Here is a 22,041-nt window from a genome sequence, read left to right on the forward strand (position 1 = left end):
TCACCATATTTGGAAAGTGCCTTTTGAGCATGAAGCTACAGTGACCTCCAGTGGAGCACCAAGGAAGTTGAGATGCTCACCAACTGGTGCTCTTCAGAAGTCTACAAGACGGATATCTGATGGGTAGAAGAAAGGCCAAACAATGCATTTCTCTACAGCAAGACCTTGTCCTTTTCCAAGATGTTGTGTGTGTCCATTTTCCCACGTGTTCCATCGAAGGACACTGAGATACCACCAGCGGTGGCTCGGTGGCCTGCAAAACAACCAAGCGAAGCTGTACTGTTTCATTACTCCAAATTTATTAATGAGTATAGATTAATTCTCTCCTAGTGTCCCTTGCATGCAACAGAACTCTACTACGGTGTTACTCCTTGAAGTAGATTTAATGCTATGGTTTTTGTTACGATAGGCTAAGGCTTTCCTTTTTTTTTTTTTTTTTTTTTTGTCACAGTGTCATTTTTTTCTTCGACCACAGGAGAGAGGAAAAGAAATCAAGACAAAAAGAGTTACATCAGTTGACATTTATCTCGTAATGAACACATGATAACTATTCCTTGGTTTATCGTTGCCACAAATCTTAATACTGCAGATGGCAAAGATTCTGCATTCGGCGTCACCGTTTACATTCAGACATGTTGGCTCAGGAGAATCAAAGACAAACAGAACAATATTAAACATTTTGATATAAAAAAGTCGCATTTAAGCATGGCTTTCCGAGAGTGAACTGAAGTTCAACGAAAGGGTGATATGGAAGGCAATGGGACGAGAAAAAGAGGAGCCTTATTTCCCTGGTTTTCCCGACTTGCAAAACTCTAGGAACGGTATTCTCAGCGTTAAAAAGGTTTGGTCTCTCCAAAACAGAAATGTAATAAATATCCCATTGAAATAAATATCCCGCATTCGTATTGCAAAGATTCTTTCGCTTTTTTTTTTTTTTTCCTGGCAGGGATATTAAGAATTCCCCCAAAAGGTTTTCGGTGTTGTTTTCTTTTTTTCATATCACTCACATTCACTCTGAAACCTTTCTACTTCACATACAAACCACGTCTCATCAAAAGTCACGTGACAATAAGGATACCAATGACAACAGCAGGGTATTTTGATTTCTCATTTGATAGCAATGGACACTCTCCCACCCCCAAACCTCCCTCCAGCCCCCCCTTTAAAACTGCACCCCTTCTCAGTCATTGCAACAACCCCTCCTCGGCTGTGTCCACTGGGTTGGGAAGGTGCAGTCCAGTGGAAGCCTCCCCAGGTGGAAAGAGCCTGGTTTCCGTAGACTCGTTCCCGCGTGCCTTGTGGCTGAAGGTGGCAGAGACAGACAGAGGACTATGGACATGCTGGAAATCCCTTACAGTAAAGTATTAGAAGGACATAATAAGTGTCTCTCTGCAACCAGAAGGTCCAAACAGCCATGGGACTCGATCAGCTTCGAGGTGGACTTCATCCTGAGTCATGAAGATGGAGATTGCCGATCACGTGGCTGGAAAGATGATGTCTGTGGTTATTTGCCATAACGAGGACGTCATCATCTTTTGGCAAGGTTTTCAAAGGAGAGAGAGAGGTAAACTAAGAAACAAACCCAACAGAAAAAAGGCAAAGGAACTGGATCCATCGAGTGTCCAGCATATCCAGTTTTGGGTTCAAATCGTGCCCGTTTCCTACAAAATACAACATTTCTCTGGAAATTTAAGCTTAGGCAGCAGGATATGGTTTGCTGGAGGAGCAGCCGAGCTTCCCTTTTAGATGTAGAGTGGAGTTTCTTGACCGGTCAGCAGCCGGAACATGGCAGCAGGCATGGTCTTCATGTGGATCTGTTTGGGAGAGAATTGGGGGTGAGGAGGAGGGACTGGAGGCTTCAGGCTGCCTGCCTACAGCCTTCTTCATGGTTGGTGTGGACCTTGAATGTGGCCAAGCTAACCATTAAGCTCAAAGCCCATCAACAACCAGGGCAGAGATGGAAAATATATTTTCCTACAGCCATGGCCAACCACAGTATACCTAACACCTAACGGTTATCACCCTTATGAAGTTCTGATTCCCAGGAACGCAAGACAGGCTATGGAGCAGAGCAACTTGTGAAGTTTGTTATGACATTTCTGGTCCCGTTGCCTAGCCTGGAAGGTACTAATGATAAAAAGAAATAAAAAACATGTGTATCCCTATCGCTGCGTTAAAAAAATGCATGCTGGGAAAACTCACCTCTCCAACAGAGTTGGACAAGGCTTGGACAATCTTCTCATGAGCCGTAGCGACGACACTTTGACCATTGATCTCGATAATGCGATGCCCTACCCGGACCCCGCCTCTCTCTGCAATCCCACCTCGCATCAAGCTGCAGATCTGGACGGAGAAAAGGAGAGCTGTTCAATTAAATGGAAAAGGGGCAGTTTGGCCAGAAGGGTTAGAAATAATAGGAAGCTACCACACTACAGAAATTAGGCATTTCCCTTGGTTGATGGATTCAGTCTTCTACCATCTACCAACTTTTACCGTCTTCACCTCCTGCTTTCTAAAGGTGGACAAAGAGAGGGCAAAAGTTACTCAACATTTGGAAGCTAAGATGATCTCAACAGGCAATGCCAACCCAACATCAATTAGGGAAGGAAGTTGTTGAAGTAGCAGCAGAGTTGATCTTAAGATCTAAACATTTGCAAGGATGGTGCCAGAAGCAGGGGTGAAATCCAGCAGGATCAGACAGGTTCTGGAGAACCGGTGAGTAGTTCGGAGAACTGGCAAATACCCCTCTGGCTGGCCCCAGAGTGGGGTGGGAATGGAGATTTTGCAATACCCTTCCCGCAGGAGTGGGGAGGGAATGGAGATTTTGTAGTATCCCTCCCCTGCCATGCCCACCAAGCCACACCACGGCCACCAAGCCATGCTCACAGAATCGGTAGTAAAAAAAATTGGATTTCACCACCATGCCAGAAGCCATGAAATGGAGCACTGATAATGGAGCACTAGTTGGATCATGAGACATCTGCAAGCCAACAACCAAGCTCAAAGATCACCAAGGCCTCCACAAAATCTGGTGACGCCTCCTTAGCACAATCTAGAGCTCCTGATTGATCAGGAAATGATCTCCCAGGTCCCAGCGCTCCAGTGCCTCTCTCCTAATAGGACAGAAATTCTAATCAGCCTGCATCTGGTTCGTGCAGTAAAGGAGAACGATAGCCAGGGAATTCTCCTAAAGCCCCAGGATCCGTGTGCTTTTCGGTGTGTGCTTTCCCCAAAGGAAGCGCCACACTTCCTGTGATTGCCAGCTGAAGAACAGTGTAGAAATGGTTGCTATGGGAATAGGTCCCTATGCACACACAACGCGCATACAAATGGGCTTTAATTCCTGTTCTTGGATGCGTCCTGGCTCGGAGAAGCACTTCCTTTAAAAAGCCTGTTGGGAAGTCGATACGGTGCACCAAATTGGCTTGAAGGTTTGAAGCAGGTTCCTGGAGGAAGTGGGTCTTCTCACTGCCTGGCATCCACTTTCGTTGACATTGGAAGAGGAGATATTAGGTTTAAGAAGAAGAAGAAGAAGGCTAAAGAATGGGTGATTTAGGGGGCTAAGGATTCAGATTACCATATACGGATGGACCCATGGAAAACACATCGCCAAAAGGCTTGATTTTTTATATTATATTAGGATTTGCAAATTTTATTTTTACTTTTTGCTTTTTTTTCTTTCTTTTTTTCTTCCTTACTTTATATTAGCTGATATTTGTTTTTATCTTCTTTTTAAAACAGTTCAGCAAAAATCCTATTTAATAAAAAAAAAAAAAGCTGTCTGGCTTTTCTTGTTATTGTATTACTGCAAGAAATTTTAAAAAACGGTTTTGTTTATTTACGAGCCAAATTTCCTACGGAAAAACCCCCAAGCAGTTTGGTCTTTATAATCCTCTCGGGGGTATCTCTCAGCACCCGGAGTCCTGTAGAAATCCCATCTTATTGCAAGACATCAATTTGAGGTTGCTGTGTAGAAGAAACAGCCCCAAAGAGCAAATTGTGGGTCAGATTTCTGCACCAGCAGACGAAGCCTATTTTCCTTAATCATGCATATATGTTATAGCCACTAGATGGTACCAAGCGACAATTAAAAAGAGGCCTAGCGGATGATAAGACCATTCCGAAGCCATCTGGTGATTCTATATGGGTGGCCAAAGTGGCCTAAGAGTTCTGGCACAAACATCTGGACTGGAAACATCTCCTTTTAAAGGAGGAGGAGCCAGGAACCCCACCATCCTGAAGATGGTCCTGAAGAACCAAATATGAGCCTCCATGCCCCCATATACAGTAGGGCAGTGTTGAGGAACCTTTTCGACACTGAGGGCTGAAATGGGGCTGTGCGCACGCACGTGCTGGAAGCCAGAATATCATCTTCCTGGCGTGAGCATGCACACCGGGCAGCTGCTCTTCTGGTTTCTGGTGCTCCCGCGTGCATGAAGACGAGCTGGCCAGCGCATCTGAACCTGGAAGAGCAATGGGCTCATGTGCCCAGAGAGATGGCTTTGCATAGGTTCGCCACCTCCAGAAGTTGTGAATGCTCCAACACTGGAAATTTTTAAGAAGAGGTTGAATAACCATTTGTCTGAAATGGTGTAGGGTTTCCTGCCTAAGCAGGGGGTTGGACTAGAAGACCTCCAAGGTCCCTTCCAACTCTGTTATTCTATTCTATCATGGCAGTAGGGCTTCTCACTTTCCTCACTTTCCTTCAAATTGTAGCTTTCATTAGTGTCCTTTCACGGTTGGTTTTCAGGAACCAACCAGATACCCTAGATGTGATCAATAGCTTAAGGAACCTCCCAAGGTTGCCTATATCAGGAGGCAGAGGGGGAGAGAAATACATTGACCTTATGCCAATGCCACAATGTACATGATCTCAACAGAAGATATCAGGACATAACTGTGGCCATTGCATGATGACATCACTCAGGTATGGAATCATTTTGGTGTCATGATAGTTGGCCATGGACCATTCTTTGATGCTCCAACATGCTTTATTCTTCCTCTCATGTAGGTGAATGTTAAAAATACGATGACCAAACTTGGAATCTCCGTCTGTTGTTCCTGATCCGGTCAGAATTGTAAGTCAAATGAATTCTGAATTCTGACCTGTTTAGGATCTAGGACTCACCTGAGTCCTACAACTGTTCCTTGACTTACTCTACCCACTGGAAAGAAAGTGGACAAGGCACCAGCTCTGCATATCATCTGGGGGCTCATTGCAAGTCATTTGAAGGCACAAACATTTGTGAGGACACCTACTTTCTGTGGCAGACTAACATGGCTTCTTTTCCAGGATTTGTCCACAAGGCAAGGCAAGACACTCAAGTATTGGGCTGCCCTCTTCTGTTGAGGAAAAGTTGCTTTCCCGGCCCACTTTTCATACCCAGGTTTGAAAGAATGAAGAGACTCACAATTCCGTTCTGTACACTGAAACCCAGCTGGTATTTCAGATCTGGGCGCTTGATTAAGACGGTGGTGACCGGAGGGCAACTGACAATGTTCAATTTCACTTGCGTCTGATTCTTAAGGCCCTGCAGAAGACACTCAACATTAGTAATTATCTCATCAAGCAAAGCAAGGTAGACAAGATGGACATCCGGAACTGGCCAGAAGAAGGTTGGGGAAATCATGACATCACCACACTAAATGAGGCAACAGATGTAACTTACATCCTTTGCAGAATGTCACAATAGGCCTAGTGTCTGGCTACTTTAAATGATGGCTAGGGGTTCTCAACATGTTGTCAGAACTCGCCTGGGCAGTAAGTTTGTGGCTCAACATACATTGCAAATTTGGTAAACAGGTTGAGATGGGTGTCAGAACCTAGCCAACATGTAAATACGGCAATAGGAGGAATTAATGTTGGAAGCCAACTAGAGTCATTCCATCCTCCCAGATGACCAGCTGACACAAATAAGGACAGACGGGTACCTTAATGATTCCTTGGCAGGTTGCTAAAGGAAGGCCAACTAAACTGGTCCCATTAATGGACATAATCTGGTCTCCGATGCTGAGCTTTCCTGAACGGGCTGCCGGCCCTCCGTTCATCATATTAGCCAGGATAACTGTGGGCAAAATGGAGCCCCAGCCAGACTCCACAACCACCACACCAAGGATCTCCCCCTTGTGTTTGGCAATCTGCAGCTGGAAGACACAAGAGCAGAGAGAGTGAATGCTTGTGGAACATCTACAGAAACAGGAGGTGATTTCTTCTCCAAGCATGTTCTCCAAAAGGGCCTGCCCTCTGCCAGTGGTGCAGAGAAGATTCTGCAGGTATGCAAGGAGAAGATTCTTCCCTGCATGCAGAAGAAGTCCAGGCTAAATCAAAGTGCTATTTTCTTGAGAAGAAGACATGATTGTTTGGGGTGACTTCTTTTGGCTGGCCTAGGAAGGAACCAGGGCTCTTTCCAGAAAAATGCCGCATTAAGGAAGGCGACATTTTTCCACCCCCAGTTCATTCTCCTCCTCACTTTGCATTGTGTCTCCTTCAAGGAAAACCTCGTTTATTATTGACCTTCTCCAATAGTGCAAACAACAACGGTCAAAAACAGGCACCAGGGAGCATGCGTGCTCTCTCCCTCGTCCTGAATCTGAGTAGATTACAATTTATTTACCCTTCCCCCGGTATTGATTTAAAATCCAATTTCCACCTGGCTTGTATATTTTGGCTTCGCTTCCCATTCCTTTGGCTGCTTTTCAACGTCCAAGCATATTGCTTAATACACAGCCTGAGCTGTCAGGGTTATAGTGTTGACTTGCCTTGTGGTTATATTTATGCAGCTAGTTTCAAGAGTAGGGGTTTCTCCTCTAAAATGACTTCAAGTATTAAACACCCTGGGTCCTCCAAGGCCTCTTAAAACAGGTAAATGTGATAATTCACCCTTTTGTTGTCCAAAAACAACAGCAAAAAACCTGTCTGTCCATCAATCCATCGATCAATTGATCCATCCATCCATCCATGCATCATCTATAGCATATACAGTATATGGCTACCCACCTCACAAAAATGACACTGAGTGGTGCACAACAATGAAACAGAGAGATACAGAAAAAGTGTTGCTTTTTCCTAGAGGATGCTCTGGATTTATGCCACGCAGATGTGGTAGCCCTGGTCAACATCTCAGTGAACTTAATTTCACTCGTCTATCCTGAAGGCTTAAAACCAGATTTGCAAATGACCTCGTGAAACTCCAGCTGAGTTCTCAGCAGTCGATTTATGTGTTAAGGAAAGATTGAAGGAGCTTCCAATGATAAAAACTCCCCACCACCACTAACCCCAAAATAACCCAGTTCAGAAAAAAGCAATCACCTCTTTGCAGTTCTCTGAGTTGGAGAAGTGAATCAAATCATCGTTATACATTTCCTGGGTGTTGATGATATCGCTGTATTCTTTCTGACTGAGATCTTCGGGGTTGATGCCGTTGGCCCGGAGAAATTCCTGATAGGCCACGCTGAAAGCTTGTCCGATCGATTGAGCTATCAGCTGGGCCTTCAAGAGAAGGAGAAGAAGGAAAGAGATCAGCAACTTGGGAGAGGAACAACATACTTGTTGGCCAACTGAAGAGACTGACCCATCCTATTCTTGAAACTGGCGGAATCCCCCATGGACAATGCTGTAGAAGTGGAAGCTGTTTGGAGGAAGACTTGTAGGAAAAAACATGGAACTTACTTGCAGGACTGGCTAATAGGAACAGAGTGGTTGTCACAATTATTCAGGGTTGGGAGGTGAGACAAGACAAGCAAACTCAACTTGGGCAACTTCAGTCACCTTCTTTAAATAGAGATCACCTTAGTTTTTGGTCCTTCATCACCAACGTCACTTGGGAGAAAATGAATTTCCCTGTTTTTAAGATGTTGAAGCTTTCTTTCAACAAATATGTCTCCAGGAGTCCGGGAGGCTAACAGGACAAATAAAAGAGGCTCCCCTTTCTCTCACAATGCATAATTGGGTTTGGAAATGGGCTGTCTTCAGATGTGGCGGCAGCCGTAACATTAGACGCATTTCTAAGGCCATTAGACTCACTCTTGGAGTATCAGATTATCAGAGGCAATTAGCTCTGATGGCTCTTGCAATAACCTAATTGATTAGACAATAAAAGACAACATATAATTCCACAGTGTTATGCGCGCTCTTACTCCAGATTCCTACTCTACTCTGCTATTCTTTGAGATTTGTTGGATTTCAGTTCCCATAAACTGCAAAGAGGTGTGCCATCCAGGGTTGAAATTATGGAATGTAGAGTCCAATTCTACATTCTTATATCTAGAAGGCTTCTATCCTGGCTAGAATTTATGGGACTTGGGGTCCAGGATTTGATGCTGTGGAGCTCCTTCTGCCCTTAGGCCTTTCCCTTTATTCCAATGTTTAAAATTCCAAGTCCTAGGTCAGGGAATTGAAAAAAACATTGTTCTGGAATGTTTTGACCTTCATAGAAGTAGGAGAGAAGGACAATTCATGGTTTTCAACAGTTGGGTTGAACTCTGCCTTGGCCAAAGGTTGTGACATGGATATTTTTCAGAGTGAGGTCCTAATTGTTCACAATGGTATCTTGTGTGGAATTTCTGTGTGGTAATTTAAGAGGCAATTCTTGGCCACTAGATGTCACCACAGCAGAGACAGTATAAGTGTCTCTTGTGGGACATAACATGGACTTCTAATTTTAAAAGCACCTGTAAGAAGAACCAGAATTAAATGCTCACTGAAGCCATTTAACATTATTCATCCTTCTGGACACTATTCTGGAACCAAACCATCACTTTTAAAATTCAGATTCCTGTTCTGCAGTCATGTGATTTGACTTTTTACTGTTTTAGCGCTTCTGCAACCCTTCTTCACCGCCATAAAATATGGTGACGGAGGACCTGCAGCAAAGAGAGATCTGCACGAAGGTGTAAAAGAATTGCTCAGTTGGTTGAACACCTTCTTTATGTGAAGACACCCCCCCCACCCCCGGGCATCTTGAATTTAGAAGATCAAGGTAGGAGTTGTGCAAGAAACATCTCCCTTGGAGAATCACCAAGGGCCAAGTCAACGCTGAAGAGTACAGTGATGTTCACTCACATCCTCGGATTCAAAAACGTGGCAGATCATCTTGTACTGTTTCTTCCCTTCTTGCACCCCGGGGGTCGTCTCGATGCAATCCTGGGATGCTGACCGAGGCATTCGACGGCGGGCCATCAGGACCACGATGTTGCCGATGTCAGCGATGTAAGAGATGGTGCGCAGCGCATGGTCCATCATGGTTTCCTAGAAGAAGGGGACAAGGTTGCTTTCATTCCCAGTTAATGCAAATTAGTAATGCAAAAAAAAAAAAAAAGGTTAAGAGAGGAAAAAATTCAATACAAATGGTAGTCCTTGACTTATGATAGTAAAGGAGTCTGGAATTTCCATTGTAAGTCGGTTGTAAGTCGAAGCATCCAAGTGTTTAGACCCAGTTCACAGCTTTTTATTTTTTGAAGTGGTCATTAAACAAATCATTGTATTCCTATAGGGTTTTTTTTCCAGAAACCAACTGAAAAGGCCAGAAACTGGCAAACATAATAAATCACAGTTGCATGACCGCAGAACACGGCAACTGGTGAAAAGTGTGAGCCAAGCACCCAAAATGGGGTCATGTGTGCAGCCATTGGAACTCTGGAACCAGGTCATAAGTAGCTTTTAGATGGTTGCTAAATGAGGACTGCCTCTATGGCAAAGTTGCAGTGGCTAACCACCAATGATTAATAGCCCTAACTCTAAAGAGGAGCAACTGGGGTTCAGGCCCCGTATTTCAAATCATGGGTAGGTCTGCGTGATGACCCCTTTTTCTGCCAATGCAAAACGAAGAACAGAATGACAGAGTTGGAAGGGGCCTTGGAGGTCTTCTAATCCAACCCCCTGCCCAAGCAGGACAACCTATACTCTTTCAGACAAAGGGCTCTCCAGTCTCTTCTTAGAAACCTCCATGATGGATCACCTACAACTTCTGGAGGCAGGCATGCTGTTCCATCAGTTCATTGTTCTTCATTAAATCATTGAATGCCACTTCACTCCTTGGGTGAACAACTCAACTCTTGCCTTGCCTTTCAGAGGGCATCCTAGGAGAATTGCCAGTCACCACACCTGGATGAAAAAGAAGGACATCCAGACTGCAACTCTTGGTGAGGATACACTAAAACTGGCCAGGATCAATGACAGACAGAATTGATATCCTCACCTTGTTTGACTTTTGTTCTTCGACTCTTCCCCAGGAGATGCTCTAAGCATCAAAGTCAACAGAGGTCTGCAGAGATCAACTCCTGATTTGCCGTGGCAGGAAGGAAATTAATTTGTTCAGAGCCCTCTTAACACCTCCAGTCTTGCTTTTAGCTATGGTGGATCAGTCACAAAGCAAACCACTGACATTTCTGCACTCACTGTGGCTTTCATTATTTACATTCAGCAATGAAAAGCAACTATGAAATTCATTTGCTACATCGGCTAGCTTGCTCCATTACGGTGTGTCGTTTTATTAAATACCAGGAATAAACCCAGGGCTGGATGGCAGCCACGCTCAGATCTTTTCTATAATGACTCGAACAGCTGCCTGCCTGGAAAAACCTACAACCAGAGTGAAATGCTTGAAGAGAGAAGTCACTTTTCAAGACCTGGGAGGATAGCAACTGTCTTGTTTAGCAACTGTCTCAAACAGTGACTGCAGTCATGATGGGGGTGAAAAAAAGTCACTTTGCAGCCCATTCTTGCCTTTATTAGCTTTGCAGGTCTGTAAAATGAAAGGAAGTTGAATTTGGCTGATAAGCACCGTTCGGACAAGAAGAAAGATTTCAAAATCTCTGTTTTGGCTGGTGGGATTGCGATTGAGGAAGGAATGTAAATATATGGAAGAAAGCCAAAAATGTAGCTGGTTGAGGGGTCCATCTCATGATTACAAGAGATGGAAGTGGTTTGGAATGCGTGTTCAAGAACCTTTCTAAAATAAAATGCAAGGAATCTTCTCTTGGCCAAAAGCTCACATCAGTGCATTTTTCCCAGCCTTTCTCCATCTGATTTCAACTGTCAAGAATTCTCTTAAGAGAAGACCACACTGGAGAATTCCTCCGATGAAGATCCAGACTTCATCTGGAATGAGAGAGGGCAGCTGTCCTAAAGCCAATCTGCCTTTTGGCAAAATCACAGCGAAGGTTAGGCAGGGAGATGATCTCCTCTATCTTCTCTTCCCTCCACTTTTCCTGTCCAACCAACAGGATGGCAGAAGAGAAAGAGTTAGCTCTTCTAGGACATCTGAATGGGACCCTTGCAGAAACGTTGCAGAGACTTGGACCCCTCAAAATTATTCCATGGCCCTGTAATTAATGCTGCAGTGATGGGACCGTTTGCTTACCTGGGTGTCTGCATTAAGAACTTTAATCCTCTGGGTGGAGATGAACAGGTCCACCTCTGTCAAAGCATGGACGTCCCCTTCAGACGTCTAAAAAAAGATAGAGAGTAGTAAATTCACTTAAAGAATGTTCTTGAAATAGTAGGCTCCTCACGGACTACTTCTGATATGATGGGACATACAACAGGCACACTGAGTGACTTACTGTGACACAAACAACTATTTGGAATGGTTAATTTTCAAAAAAGAAAGACATGCAAAGCTTCAACGGTACAAATTAACTTTCCAGTTTCGGAGTTCTGCCTTTACCAAAGATGGGAAACAAGGCAAGAGAGATTCCAAATCGGAAGTTTTGCTTCTATGGTAATGATCTCCAGCAGGAATGATTATATTAATCGGATGAGGCTGAAACCCAGAAAACTTTTTAAAGCTCAAGAGGTGACTTATTCCACAGAGGTTTAGGGCAGGGGTGAAATCCAGCAGGTTCTGACAGGTTCTGGAGAACCGGTAGCGGAAATTTTGAGAAGTTCGGAGAACCATCAAATACCACCTTTGGCTAGTCCCAGAGTGGGGTGGGAATGGAGATTTTGCAATATCCTTCCCCTGGAGTGGGGTGGGAATGGGGATTTTGCAGTATCCTTCCCCTGCCATGCCCACCAAGCCACGTCCACCAAGCCATGCTCACAGAACCAGTAGTAAAAAAAAATTGGATTTCACCACTGGTTTAGGGTAATCACCAAATTTAAGGATCACACATTTTGGCTGGCTTTCCTCCTTTAGACCACCAATGGGCAGCTATGGGACGTGTTGGATCTACTTTGATTTAGTTTTGTCTTTATTAAAAACCCAAAGTTAATGTATGATGCATAAAGTAGGAGTTTAGCATTAAGGACCAAGCTCCATTCAGTATTTTTTTTTCCCAGCAGCCATTTCGCTCAAAAATCCATTCTTGGTTCCATTTCTCCCACACTTCCATCAAGCTAATCTTCAGAACCAAGGCAAGATGACCTTAAGAAAAGAAAAGCTGGGCTGGCAGACTGAAGAGATACCATTGTGAAATGAAAATAAATCACAACTGCTCCTCTGAGCCGTTTCTGCTACTGAGGGAATCAACAGAAAGAAAGCTTTGCCAAAGAAAAATATTATGTTTATTGAAGCATAGCAAAAATTAAAAAGGAAAAGAAAAAAAAAACAATCTCCAAGTAGCCCAGAGAGAAGACTTGGGGAAAAATGGAAAGTTCTCCAATGAAACCAACTGGCCTCCATCCCTCCAACCAGACGGATATATTTTAGGAAGGTTCATACAGACATAAACACAAAAGACTTGTATTACGGTTTCATGAACTTCCACACAGAGAAGCACAACAGGATGCACAAGGACGATTAAAGAAGGGGGATGAAAAAGCCGAAAGCAATCCAAAATGTGAAACAGACATTAGAATTCAAGAAAAACAGTTTACACACCGCTTTTTTCTTGATTTTAGCTGCCTTTTGCATCCTCTTGGGGGGAACGAGAAGCATTAAAAATAAATAAATAACACATAAATCAAAGGGAAACAGACAAATGCATAAAAGGAGACGGGGAGGAGAAGAGAGGGAAAAACCATCTTAGGGAGTTAGCAAAATATTTTGGAAATCACTCCTTTCGGGGATCCCAAAAATGTCAAGTGGGAATTTAACGGAACGGTATCCTGGGTGCGAAGGGGTCGGGGGCACCATTCTGAGAATGAAGCGAGCATTTCAGAGGGAGGCAAAACTCACTGTTCTTTTGTTTTCTTCTCAAACATCCACTGATCTTCTTATTTCCCTAGAAGAACTTTGCTTGCTTTTGATAAACCAGAATTGCAGGCTTTTTAGGACAGGGGTCTCCAAACTTGGCAACTTTAAGACTTATGGACTTCAAATCCCAGAATTCCCTAGCCAGCACATGCTAGGTCCACAAGACTTGAAGTCCACAAGTCTTAAAGTTTGGTGGCTCTGATTCTAAAACATTAAATAGGACAGCCTCCTGTGAGATTAGACCAGTGTTTCTCAACCTTGGTAGCTTGAAGATGGGTGGACTTCAACTCCTAGAATCCCCCAGCCAGCAGCGCTGGCTGGGGGATTCTGGGAGTTGAAGTCCACCCATCTTCAAGCTTCCAAGGTTGAGAAACACTGGTTTAGACCAAGCCGAGCCACCAAAGGCTGGGAGATAATTACAGAGAATATTTTTTGGGGAAATACTCTATCATAATAATTATGTGAAAGTTATTGGCCACCCAACTCTAGTGATGCTCAGTGGAAGAATTCAAGGGTCCTAGGTAGAACATGGCCACATGCATTGCTACAAAGAAAGATGTGATTGCCACCAAAACCAGCGACCACATCCAAGGTCTTCTCCAGGAGTCCAGAAAACCTAGTAGAATTTATTTTTGTTGTCATGTTGTCTTGTATTTCTCCAATCTCACTGAGAATCAGTTACAGTGGGGACAGGGAGAAGGACAGCATCACAGCCCCAAACACAAGTGTGTTAAATAGTGCCAAGAGGGGAAGAGATGGCACTCCATATATCCTTAATAAACAGCTTGAACTGAATCATGCTTCCATGACCATCAACGTGAGTGGTTGGTTACAGAAAGGGAAGCGGAATCACCCACAGAATTAGGATCAGTGTATCTAATTGGACTTAAGAAATATGGGGACGATGTTATGTTCCTACATATCTTACATATCCTTACATGGGAAAATCTACAGCTGCCTCATCCAGCCTGTCACTTTCTAGAAAGGTTAGGTTGAAATGTTGTCACGTATGTTTTCACACATTTGCAAAACCACCACATATAATAAAAGGAACCTGGATTTTGACTATATTTCGAACACTTATTAGAAATCCCTTTATACATTTTCACTAGTCTATCTGAGGTCAAGTACCAACGATACATCATTTTATAAAAGTTTTCTTTTATGAAGGCATTATATTATACCCAAGAAATTTTGCCCATTTTACTATACACTCTTTAACATATTCATCTGCTAGGTTCATCTTGAATAACATTCTATATGCTTTAGAAATCAAAAGGTCATCTCCAGAACATAAATGAATGTCCCGTTCAGATTTAGTTCTGATTTAGAGCTGTATTAGCAATAGCACTTAGACTTATATACTGCTTTACAGTGCTTTACAGCCCTCTCTAAATGGTTTACAGAGTCGGAATATTGCCCCCAACAATTTGGGTCCTCATTTTACCAACCTCGGAAGGATGAAAGGCTGAATCAACCTTGAGCCTGGTGAGATTTGAACTGCCAAATTGCAGGCAGCCGACAGGCAGCAGAAGTAGCCTGCAGTACCGCACTCTAACCCCTGTGCCATCGTGGCTCATTACAAACCCAGATCCCTGAATCTAATCTCGATGGTGATCTCAAAGCCCTCGGAAAGCTCTTGTCTCTATTAATTGTCTACAGCAAGGGGATCCCTGTTCCTAAGTCTTGAAAGTCCAATCATCAAAGATTTTTGGTCCTTCCCACCCTACCTTGACACGGCTCACTGCTTCTTGGGCTTGCATCATCCGGATGTTTTTGGAAGGGTTGCGTTCGGAGAGCAACTGGGTAGAACCCAAGTAATTGGCTGCGAAGATGATGCCATCAATGAGGTCCTCAGGCTCGCAAGGACCTGGAACTAAAAACAGAGAAGAGGCAATTATGTCTGAAGCAGAAGCAGCCAAAGAGGAAGAATGAGCTACAAGAGAGTCTTGGTGGTGCAATGGTTAGAGTGCAGTATTGCAGGCTAACTCACTGCCCACTGCCAGCAGTTCGATCTTGACCGGCTCAAGGTTGACTCAGCCTTCCATCCTTCCAAGGTGGGTGAAACAAGGACCCAGATTGTTGGCGGCAAATATGGTGACTCTGTAAACCGCTTAGAGAGGGCTGTAAAACACTATGAAGCGGTATATAAGTCTAGGTGTTATTGCTATTGCTACAAATCCTATGCCCTCTTTTCTTAATAGACATTAATTAATAAATAATAATTCATTTTGACATTTGTACCTTTGTTCTGGATAATAAATACAAAGCCAATTTTTTTGTTTTATTAAAATTATCAGTGTAAAAATTAGCACAAATTATCCAATTCATCTTACTCAAGTTTTGTTCTTGCTTATTCCCATGAAATCTGTAGCTATAAGACCCCGAGTCTCAATTAAGAAGAGATCCTTGAGATAGTCATAAAATGGAGAACGTGCAATCTTGGGATGGCTTGAAACTTGGTTTTCTTTTTGGTTTTTTTTTTGCGCACTGACAGATCATCTTGCCATCATCTCTCCATCTAAGACCGTTACAAGGCAAGGGAATTTCTTCCCTTTAACAATGCAACAGTGGAAATAGGGATGCTTGCTGCAGCAGCAGCCACCAAACGCTGTTCTCATAAGGAGAAAAATAAAATAAAATCACAGGGGAAGAGACGTGGTAAACGAAGAGACAGATTGCAGCTGGCTCTAGGAACAGGTTCCTGAAAATACATATTTTCCCCTCTCTTAAACTCACAACAAGACCAGGGCTTGTTCCTATGCGAGGCACATGTTTTTCCCCAAGGAAAAATAACAGCGCGAGAAATTCCCCCGTTGCTTAGCTGGTTATTGTTCCTGTTAATTTAAGCATGCCAAGATTAGAAAAAGAAGAGGAACAGCATTCACCCCCGTTTGACTCCGGGGTTTACTGGTTTTCTAAAAGTCCTTTGCAGGAGAGTCTCACCTGGCACTGACCGCCTCAAAAACAGCAGCCCTGGGCAGCTGGAGAGGCCAGCGTCAATGGGAAGGCAGTAACCAGGAGGCATTGTCAAGAATCAAAGGTCTGTATCGCAGAGAAAAAGGAGAGCCAGACCAAGCTATGGCTGATACCATCCAAGCAAATCAGTTGCTAGGGAGGTTGGTAGGGCTCATCCTGAGTTTGAGAACGCTTTATTTGCTGGTTGGTTGGTTGCATTTATAGATGTCAAATCCTGGAGCGCACGGCAGAGTGAACGAGTGGTGAGGAAGCTCAAAGCCTTCATTTTTTCTCATTTAAGAATCTTTCTAGGCCACCTTCGTGCTGAGCAGGAAGCTTAAACGAACGAAGGTATCTCAGTCTGGGGCTAAAATGAGATCTAAGGAGGGGTTAGACCGAGCTGCTTGGGAGAAATACAGTTCACACTCCAGATGGCACCCCCTAAAAGTCCTTGTTGACCCAAGCGACAGGCTCCCCTTTCATTGGACGGAGGCAATCGAAGATCTCTGAAGATCGCAAGTGCCAAAGAGAAGCAATCCTTCCCAAAGGACTTGGGAAATCAAAACCATTCTTCCCACCCAAACCATGGGAACTGATGAAGCAAAAAAGATGGAATCTTTACCAAACTATTTGGGTGGGTCTTGTAAGCCTCTTGGCTCAATTGATTGGGAGACCTGCCCTCTTTCTGCACACTGTGGAAGATCAAGGGGGGGAAAGTTCTAGAAGACATTTACTGATTCTGGCCAAGCTGTATTCCAGGATCAGGGGAGACCTTCATCCAAGGACTTCCACCACAATGGAAACAGGTGGTTACAGCACTGGGGCTTCCTTCCAATCCAGGCAGCCTTTTCCTCAATTATTTCCATTTATCTTCTGGGGGGGGGAGGGATGAGAGGTTTTCCTTCAGCCAACTTTAACAATAGATATAAATTCTCTTGCAAATGAGACGTGGGTGAAGCGAAGCATGCTACAAACCATGAGATTCCCAGCAAACATCAATCAGAGAACTACATTTAAATTTCATTAGGCCACATGCCTGCGCCGGTTATTAAAGTAATATTTAAGCACCCTGGCTGTGAGGGATACTGAGCATTGGTCTGAACCCCCTTACAGTGGGAGACTTCTGAAAAAGTCAGTTTATTTGATGAATAGTTCCATTAAGAGCTCGTCTTTGGGGGAAAGAAGGGAACGCTTCTAGTTACAGAATCATCGCTCTTGAGAACTTTCTAAATTCCAAGAGAATCTCTTTAGCTTATGGTTGAACTGTGGAGTTCTTGGTGCTCCCTGAGTTGGGTTGTTTGCTTGTAAACGACTCATGACCCAACTAGGGATCATCATCAGTCCTCACACTGTACTTGGGTATGTTAGAATTTCCTCACCGTATTTCTTAGAGGCATAAACACTGTAAGCAGAAAGGTCCTTACCATCCACAAAGCTCGGGAAAGACGGTACCTTCTTGGTCTGTGTGGGGATATAAAAATAATAAAAAGTGATAGGTCATCTTGAATTTTAATATCATGCCAGACAAGGAAGCTGTTTTTTCTCTTTCACTCTTTCTCTCTCACTCTCTCTTTGTTTCTCTCTCGCTCTCTCCCTCCCTCCCTCTCTTTCTCTTTCTCTTTGTTTCTCTGTCTCCCTCTCCCTCCCTCTCTTCCTCTCTCCCTCCCCTTCCTCCCTCCCTCGCTCTCTCTCTCTATTTCTCTCTTTGTTTCTACCTCTGTCTCTCTCCTCCCTCCCTCTCCCTCTCTTCCTCCCCCCCTCTCTCTTTGTTTTTCTGTCTCTGTGTGTCTCTCTCTCCCTCTCCCTCCCCTGCCCCTTTCCCTCTCCCTCCCTCCCTCCCTTTCTCTCTTTGTTTCTCTGTCTCTGTCTCATTTATCTATTTGTTAGTAATAGATAACATTACACTTCTGTTTTGATCAATTTAGTTCCCGCTGTGCCCCCCCTCCACCCCCACCCCCATGAGTGGTACATCCTACATCTACACACACAAACACAGGTGCAGGTGGACCAACAATATTTTGCGGCTTTGGAACAGCACAAAACAGAGAGGAGGAAAAAAAGAGATCTACTTAGATTCCAGGACTTGCCTCTGGCATATTATTGTTGTCGATCGGCCCATTGAGATCACAGCGTTGTTGCTTCCTGGGTTGTTCTAAGCCATTGCATACCTACAAAGGGAAGAGAGAGGTGGGGGGGAGAGAGAGAGAGACCATGGCGATCAATAATGTAGGAGGAAGAGAATCAATGCTAACAACATTTATCACTGCCTCTGGTCGGTGAGTTTTATTGCTCCTGCTGTGGAAATAAGAACTGATTTATGCGTTGACTGGTTGGGCAGCACAAGAAAGATTTAAGTTTCCATCAAGCGCTTGGATAGATGGTCATTTCCACTAGTTCTGAATTCCATATTTCCCCATGGATTTGTCGAATGGATGCTGGAGAAGTTCACAGAGTGACACAGCCCACAATCCTTTGGGAAGGAGCAAATTAAAGTGTGGGTCCCCCAACGTCAAGGAGGGATACACCATGGAGTTACTTTTGCTTAGTAAGGCACACGATCCACGGAGGTCTTTCCCAGCTGAGTCACCCATCTCTCTATAAGGCGAGGAGTTGTTTCCTATAACCACTCCTCTTGTGTGAAGGAGGATTTTCAACCATGGTTGTGTGAACACGTCTAGCAGTGCCCCAGAACAATTGCCATCTCTGATGGACCACAGGTAATCTTCAATTTACAACTGCAATCGGGACTTCTGCCCCTGTTGTTAAGTGAGCCTTGCCTGATTTACAATCCTTCCCCCCCTCCCCTGGTCATTAAACGAATTCAGCTTCCCCCATTGACACTGCTTGTTGGAAGGCCCTGGAAGGTTGCAAATGGTGATCTCACAATCATGTCATAAATGCTCCATCGTGCATTTTGATCATGTGAATGCATCAGCCATTAAGTGCAAGACCACTCATAAGTCACTGTTGTCAGCACTGTTGTACCTTTGATCACTAAACAAATGGTTGTAAGAGCTGCAGTTATAAGAACCGCGGTGGCGCAGTGGTTAGAGAGCTGTTTTTGCTGACTGCTGGATGCCTGCAATTTGGCAGATTGAATCTCACCAGGCTCAAAGTGGACTTAGCCTTCTGTCCTTCCGAGGTGGGTAAAATGAGGACCCAGATCGTTGGGGGCAAGAGGCTGACTCTGTAAACCACTTAGAGAGGGCTGTAAAAGCACTATGAAACGGTATATAAGTCTAAGTGCTATTGCTATTTGTTAGGAAATGGGGTTGAGGGGTACCCCGGACCGTGAACCAGCTCATGAGTAAACACACTGAGACTGAAATAATTCTGACAGAGGCGTCTTGTGTAAAAATATAATTTACTTTAAAACATTTAAAAAGCACTATGTCTTTAAGAAAACACATTAAAAACAAAGTCTTATCTGGGTATGTGAGGCAAGGCTATCTCCCTAGATCCCTCTCCACAATACCGAAAACAGTTCACAAAAGAATAAAGCTAGCATGAAGGTAAGCAGCTTCGGCGTCGATACATCATCAAGGCCATCATAATGGGAGCAGCACGAGCTTCACAGCTGAAAGTCACCTGAAGTAAAAACAGTTCAAACAGCAAACATTGTTTGAAGCTTGTGGGAGGAAAAAGGTCCAGCAGCAGTCCCGATGATAGCTTGCATGTTTCAAAACAGCAAAAGGCAAGCATCCGTGGGAGTCTCTCCGTAGGGACGTCTGGAGTCCTTATCTGCATTCTTCTCCCATCTGCGGCGTTGCAACAAGCTTCCTGCAGGAGCTGTGCATTTAGGCCTAGAAGACTAGGCCCGAGTAGCAAGCAAAAGGTCCTTGCTTATGTAAGGAGTCAACCTGCAATTATCCAGGGCGGGGAAGGCTTGCAGGTAATTGGCAACAGTAGATGGCTTGATTAAAACCATACTGTTTGTGAGTAGGCAGATAGCCACAGCAATCCTGGAAACACTTGTGACAATCCCCTTCTCTGCGGCTATTTGACTGGTTAACAAACATACATTCTACATTGGGTACATATATACATCAATGGGAAGTACATTCACATAGCCATCGACATTTTACCCAGGAGATAGAGGTGTTGGTCACGGGGCAGCGGTTTGGTAAACACATCCGCTACCTGTTCCTTGGTTTCACAATACACAGTCTTAATGAAACCTGTTTTCACCAATTGCCTCACATGTTTGTTTTGTATATCAATATGGCGCGATCTCTGGCCTACAGCATCGGCTTCCGATATGTTAATGGCAGCCATGTTATCCTCATAGACTTTTATAGGTTGCATGGGCTGCCTCCATAAGCTTACCAAGAGATCGTCAAACCAAACTAGGTTATTGGAAGCTTTGGACAAACTCACATACTCAGCTCCCGCTGTGGAGGTTGCAATTAACTTCTGCTTCCCAGAGTACCAATACACGGGGCTACTATTTAGGTATACAATGTACCCCGAGGTACTTTTTCTAGATCTAACATCCCCTGCCCAATCGGCATCCGAAAAACAACTCAATCTTAATTCTCTAGTTGCTTCTGGTTCCAATAACAATGAATAGTTCACAGTACCCTTTAAGTATCTCAGGAGTCGTTTAATTCCGCTCCAATGGTACTGTGTGGGATGTTCAGAATGTCTAGACAACACATTTACACTTAGACTGATGTCCGGTCTAGTCCAATTTGCAATGTACAGCAACGACCCAATCACGGACTTGTAAAGGGTCTTATCTTCAAACTCCGTGCTCTCAGTGTACATATTCTTAAGGAAGTCTGTTGCCATAGGGGTATCGCATGGCTTCGCCTCTACCATGCTACACTTTTTAAGCAATTCCTGAATCTTATCTTCCTGAGAGAGCCGAAACCCCTTCTCGGTTTTTACGAATTGCACCCCTAAAAATTTGCTAATGTGACCTAATGGTTTTAAGGCGAAACTCTTACTTAGGTCCTCAGAGAACTTCTTATGCCTGTTCTCTGATCTGCAAATATATAGGATGTCATCAACATACAACAGTACTGTTTCCCTAATGCCCTGATCTTCCTTGACAAAAACACACTCGTCAGCCGACGATGGTAAAAAGCCCATCTCTCTCAGGCTTTTTGTGAGACACTCGTACCATCGTTTACCAGATTGTTTTAAGCCGTATAGGCTCTTGTTCAACAACCACACATCATCTTCCCGATGGCTTACTCCCTGAGGAATCCTCACGTACAGCTCTTTGTCTAACTGGGCGTGCAGGTACGCGGTCTGAATATCGAACTGATATACATGTTCGCCTCGCATGGTAGCGATGGTGAGAGCTGTTCTCACGCTCTCAGGGCGCACCGTGGGCGAGAAGGTGTCCTCATAATCATCAGGGAATCTCTGCGAGAATCCCTGCGCTACTAGCCTCGCTTTATAGATAAAGCCCCCACCTTCAATGGGCTTTTGTTTGAAAAGCCATCTGGTGCCGATCACCCTCTTGTCTTTGGGCAATCTTGTTGGCGTGAATACGTCCAGCCTTCTCAGGCTGTCTAATTCCGTATCCATGGCGGCCAGCCACTTCTGTCGTTCATGGTCAGGTAAGGCCAACACATCCTCATATCTCTGAGGGGTGGCCAAAACCTGGTCGACTGAGGTAACAAAGTCGTCGTACCTCTTAGGCTTATTGCCCCTGGTAACCCTAACTGGTCTGCCTTTAGGAGAGTCACTCACATCAGAGTCGTCCGATGAGTCATCTACCTCGTGACTATCACTATGCGTCTCAGAAGCTGGGTGCCTATCCTTCCTGGCTACCCCCATCTTACGCTTCAATACCCCTTTCAGGGGTGCCTGGGATGCACGCTTCCCAGAACCAGATGTATCCCTATCCTCAGGTAGGTTCTCCGATACATCCTCCGCTCGCCTATGACAACTGCGGGAAGGGTTCTGAGTAAGAATCTCATTGGCATGGATCTTA

At 44.3% G+C, this 22,041-nt stretch overlaps 1 protein-coding gene across 6 annotated transcripts in view; it reads right to left on the minus strand.

Moving 5' to 3' along the window:
• Positions 1–282: 282 nt before the first annotated feature.
• Positions 283–22,041, minus strand: part of APBA2 (amyloid beta precursor protein binding family A member 2) — a 60,196-nt gene continuing 38,437 nt past the window's right edge. For 3 of the 6 annotated variants that reach the window (XM_034409416.3, XM_034409419.3, XM_034409417.3), the window contains exons 3-13: positions 18,182–18,262; positions 17,519–17,555; positions 14,867–15,012; positions 12,822–12,857; positions 11,361–11,447; positions 9,062–9,247; positions 7,310–7,489; positions 5,932–6,144; positions 5,412–5,531; positions 2,203–2,343; positions 283–1,814 (exon numbers count right to left, since the gene is read on the minus strand). In XM_034409416.3, coding sequence (XP_034265307.2) covers positions 1,743–1,814; positions 2,203–2,343; positions 5,412–5,531; positions 5,932–6,144; positions 7,310–7,489; positions 9,062–9,247; positions 11,361–11,447; positions 12,822–12,857; positions 14,867–15,012; positions 17,519–17,555; positions 18,182–18,262 — 1,299 coding nt within the window. In that variant the 3' untranslated portion in view covers positions 283–1,742. The remainder of the gene's footprint in view (positions 1,815–2,202; positions 2,344–5,411; positions 5,532–5,931; positions 6,145–7,309; positions 7,490–9,061; positions 9,248–11,360; positions 11,448–12,821; positions 12,858–14,866; positions 15,013–17,518; positions 17,556–18,181; positions 18,263–22,041) is intronic. The other 3 variants (XM_034409420.3, XM_087878298.1, XM_087878299.1) reach the window with 1 other exon arrangement.

This window comes from Pantherophis guttatus, chromosome 13 (assembly GCF_059756535.1).
Source record: "Pantherophis guttatus breed Tessera chromosome 13, ASM5975653v1, whole genome shotgun sequence".
In the NCBI taxonomy this organism is placed as follows: Eukaryota; Metazoa; Chordata; class Lepidosauria; order Squamata; family Colubridae; genus Pantherophis; species Pantherophis guttatus.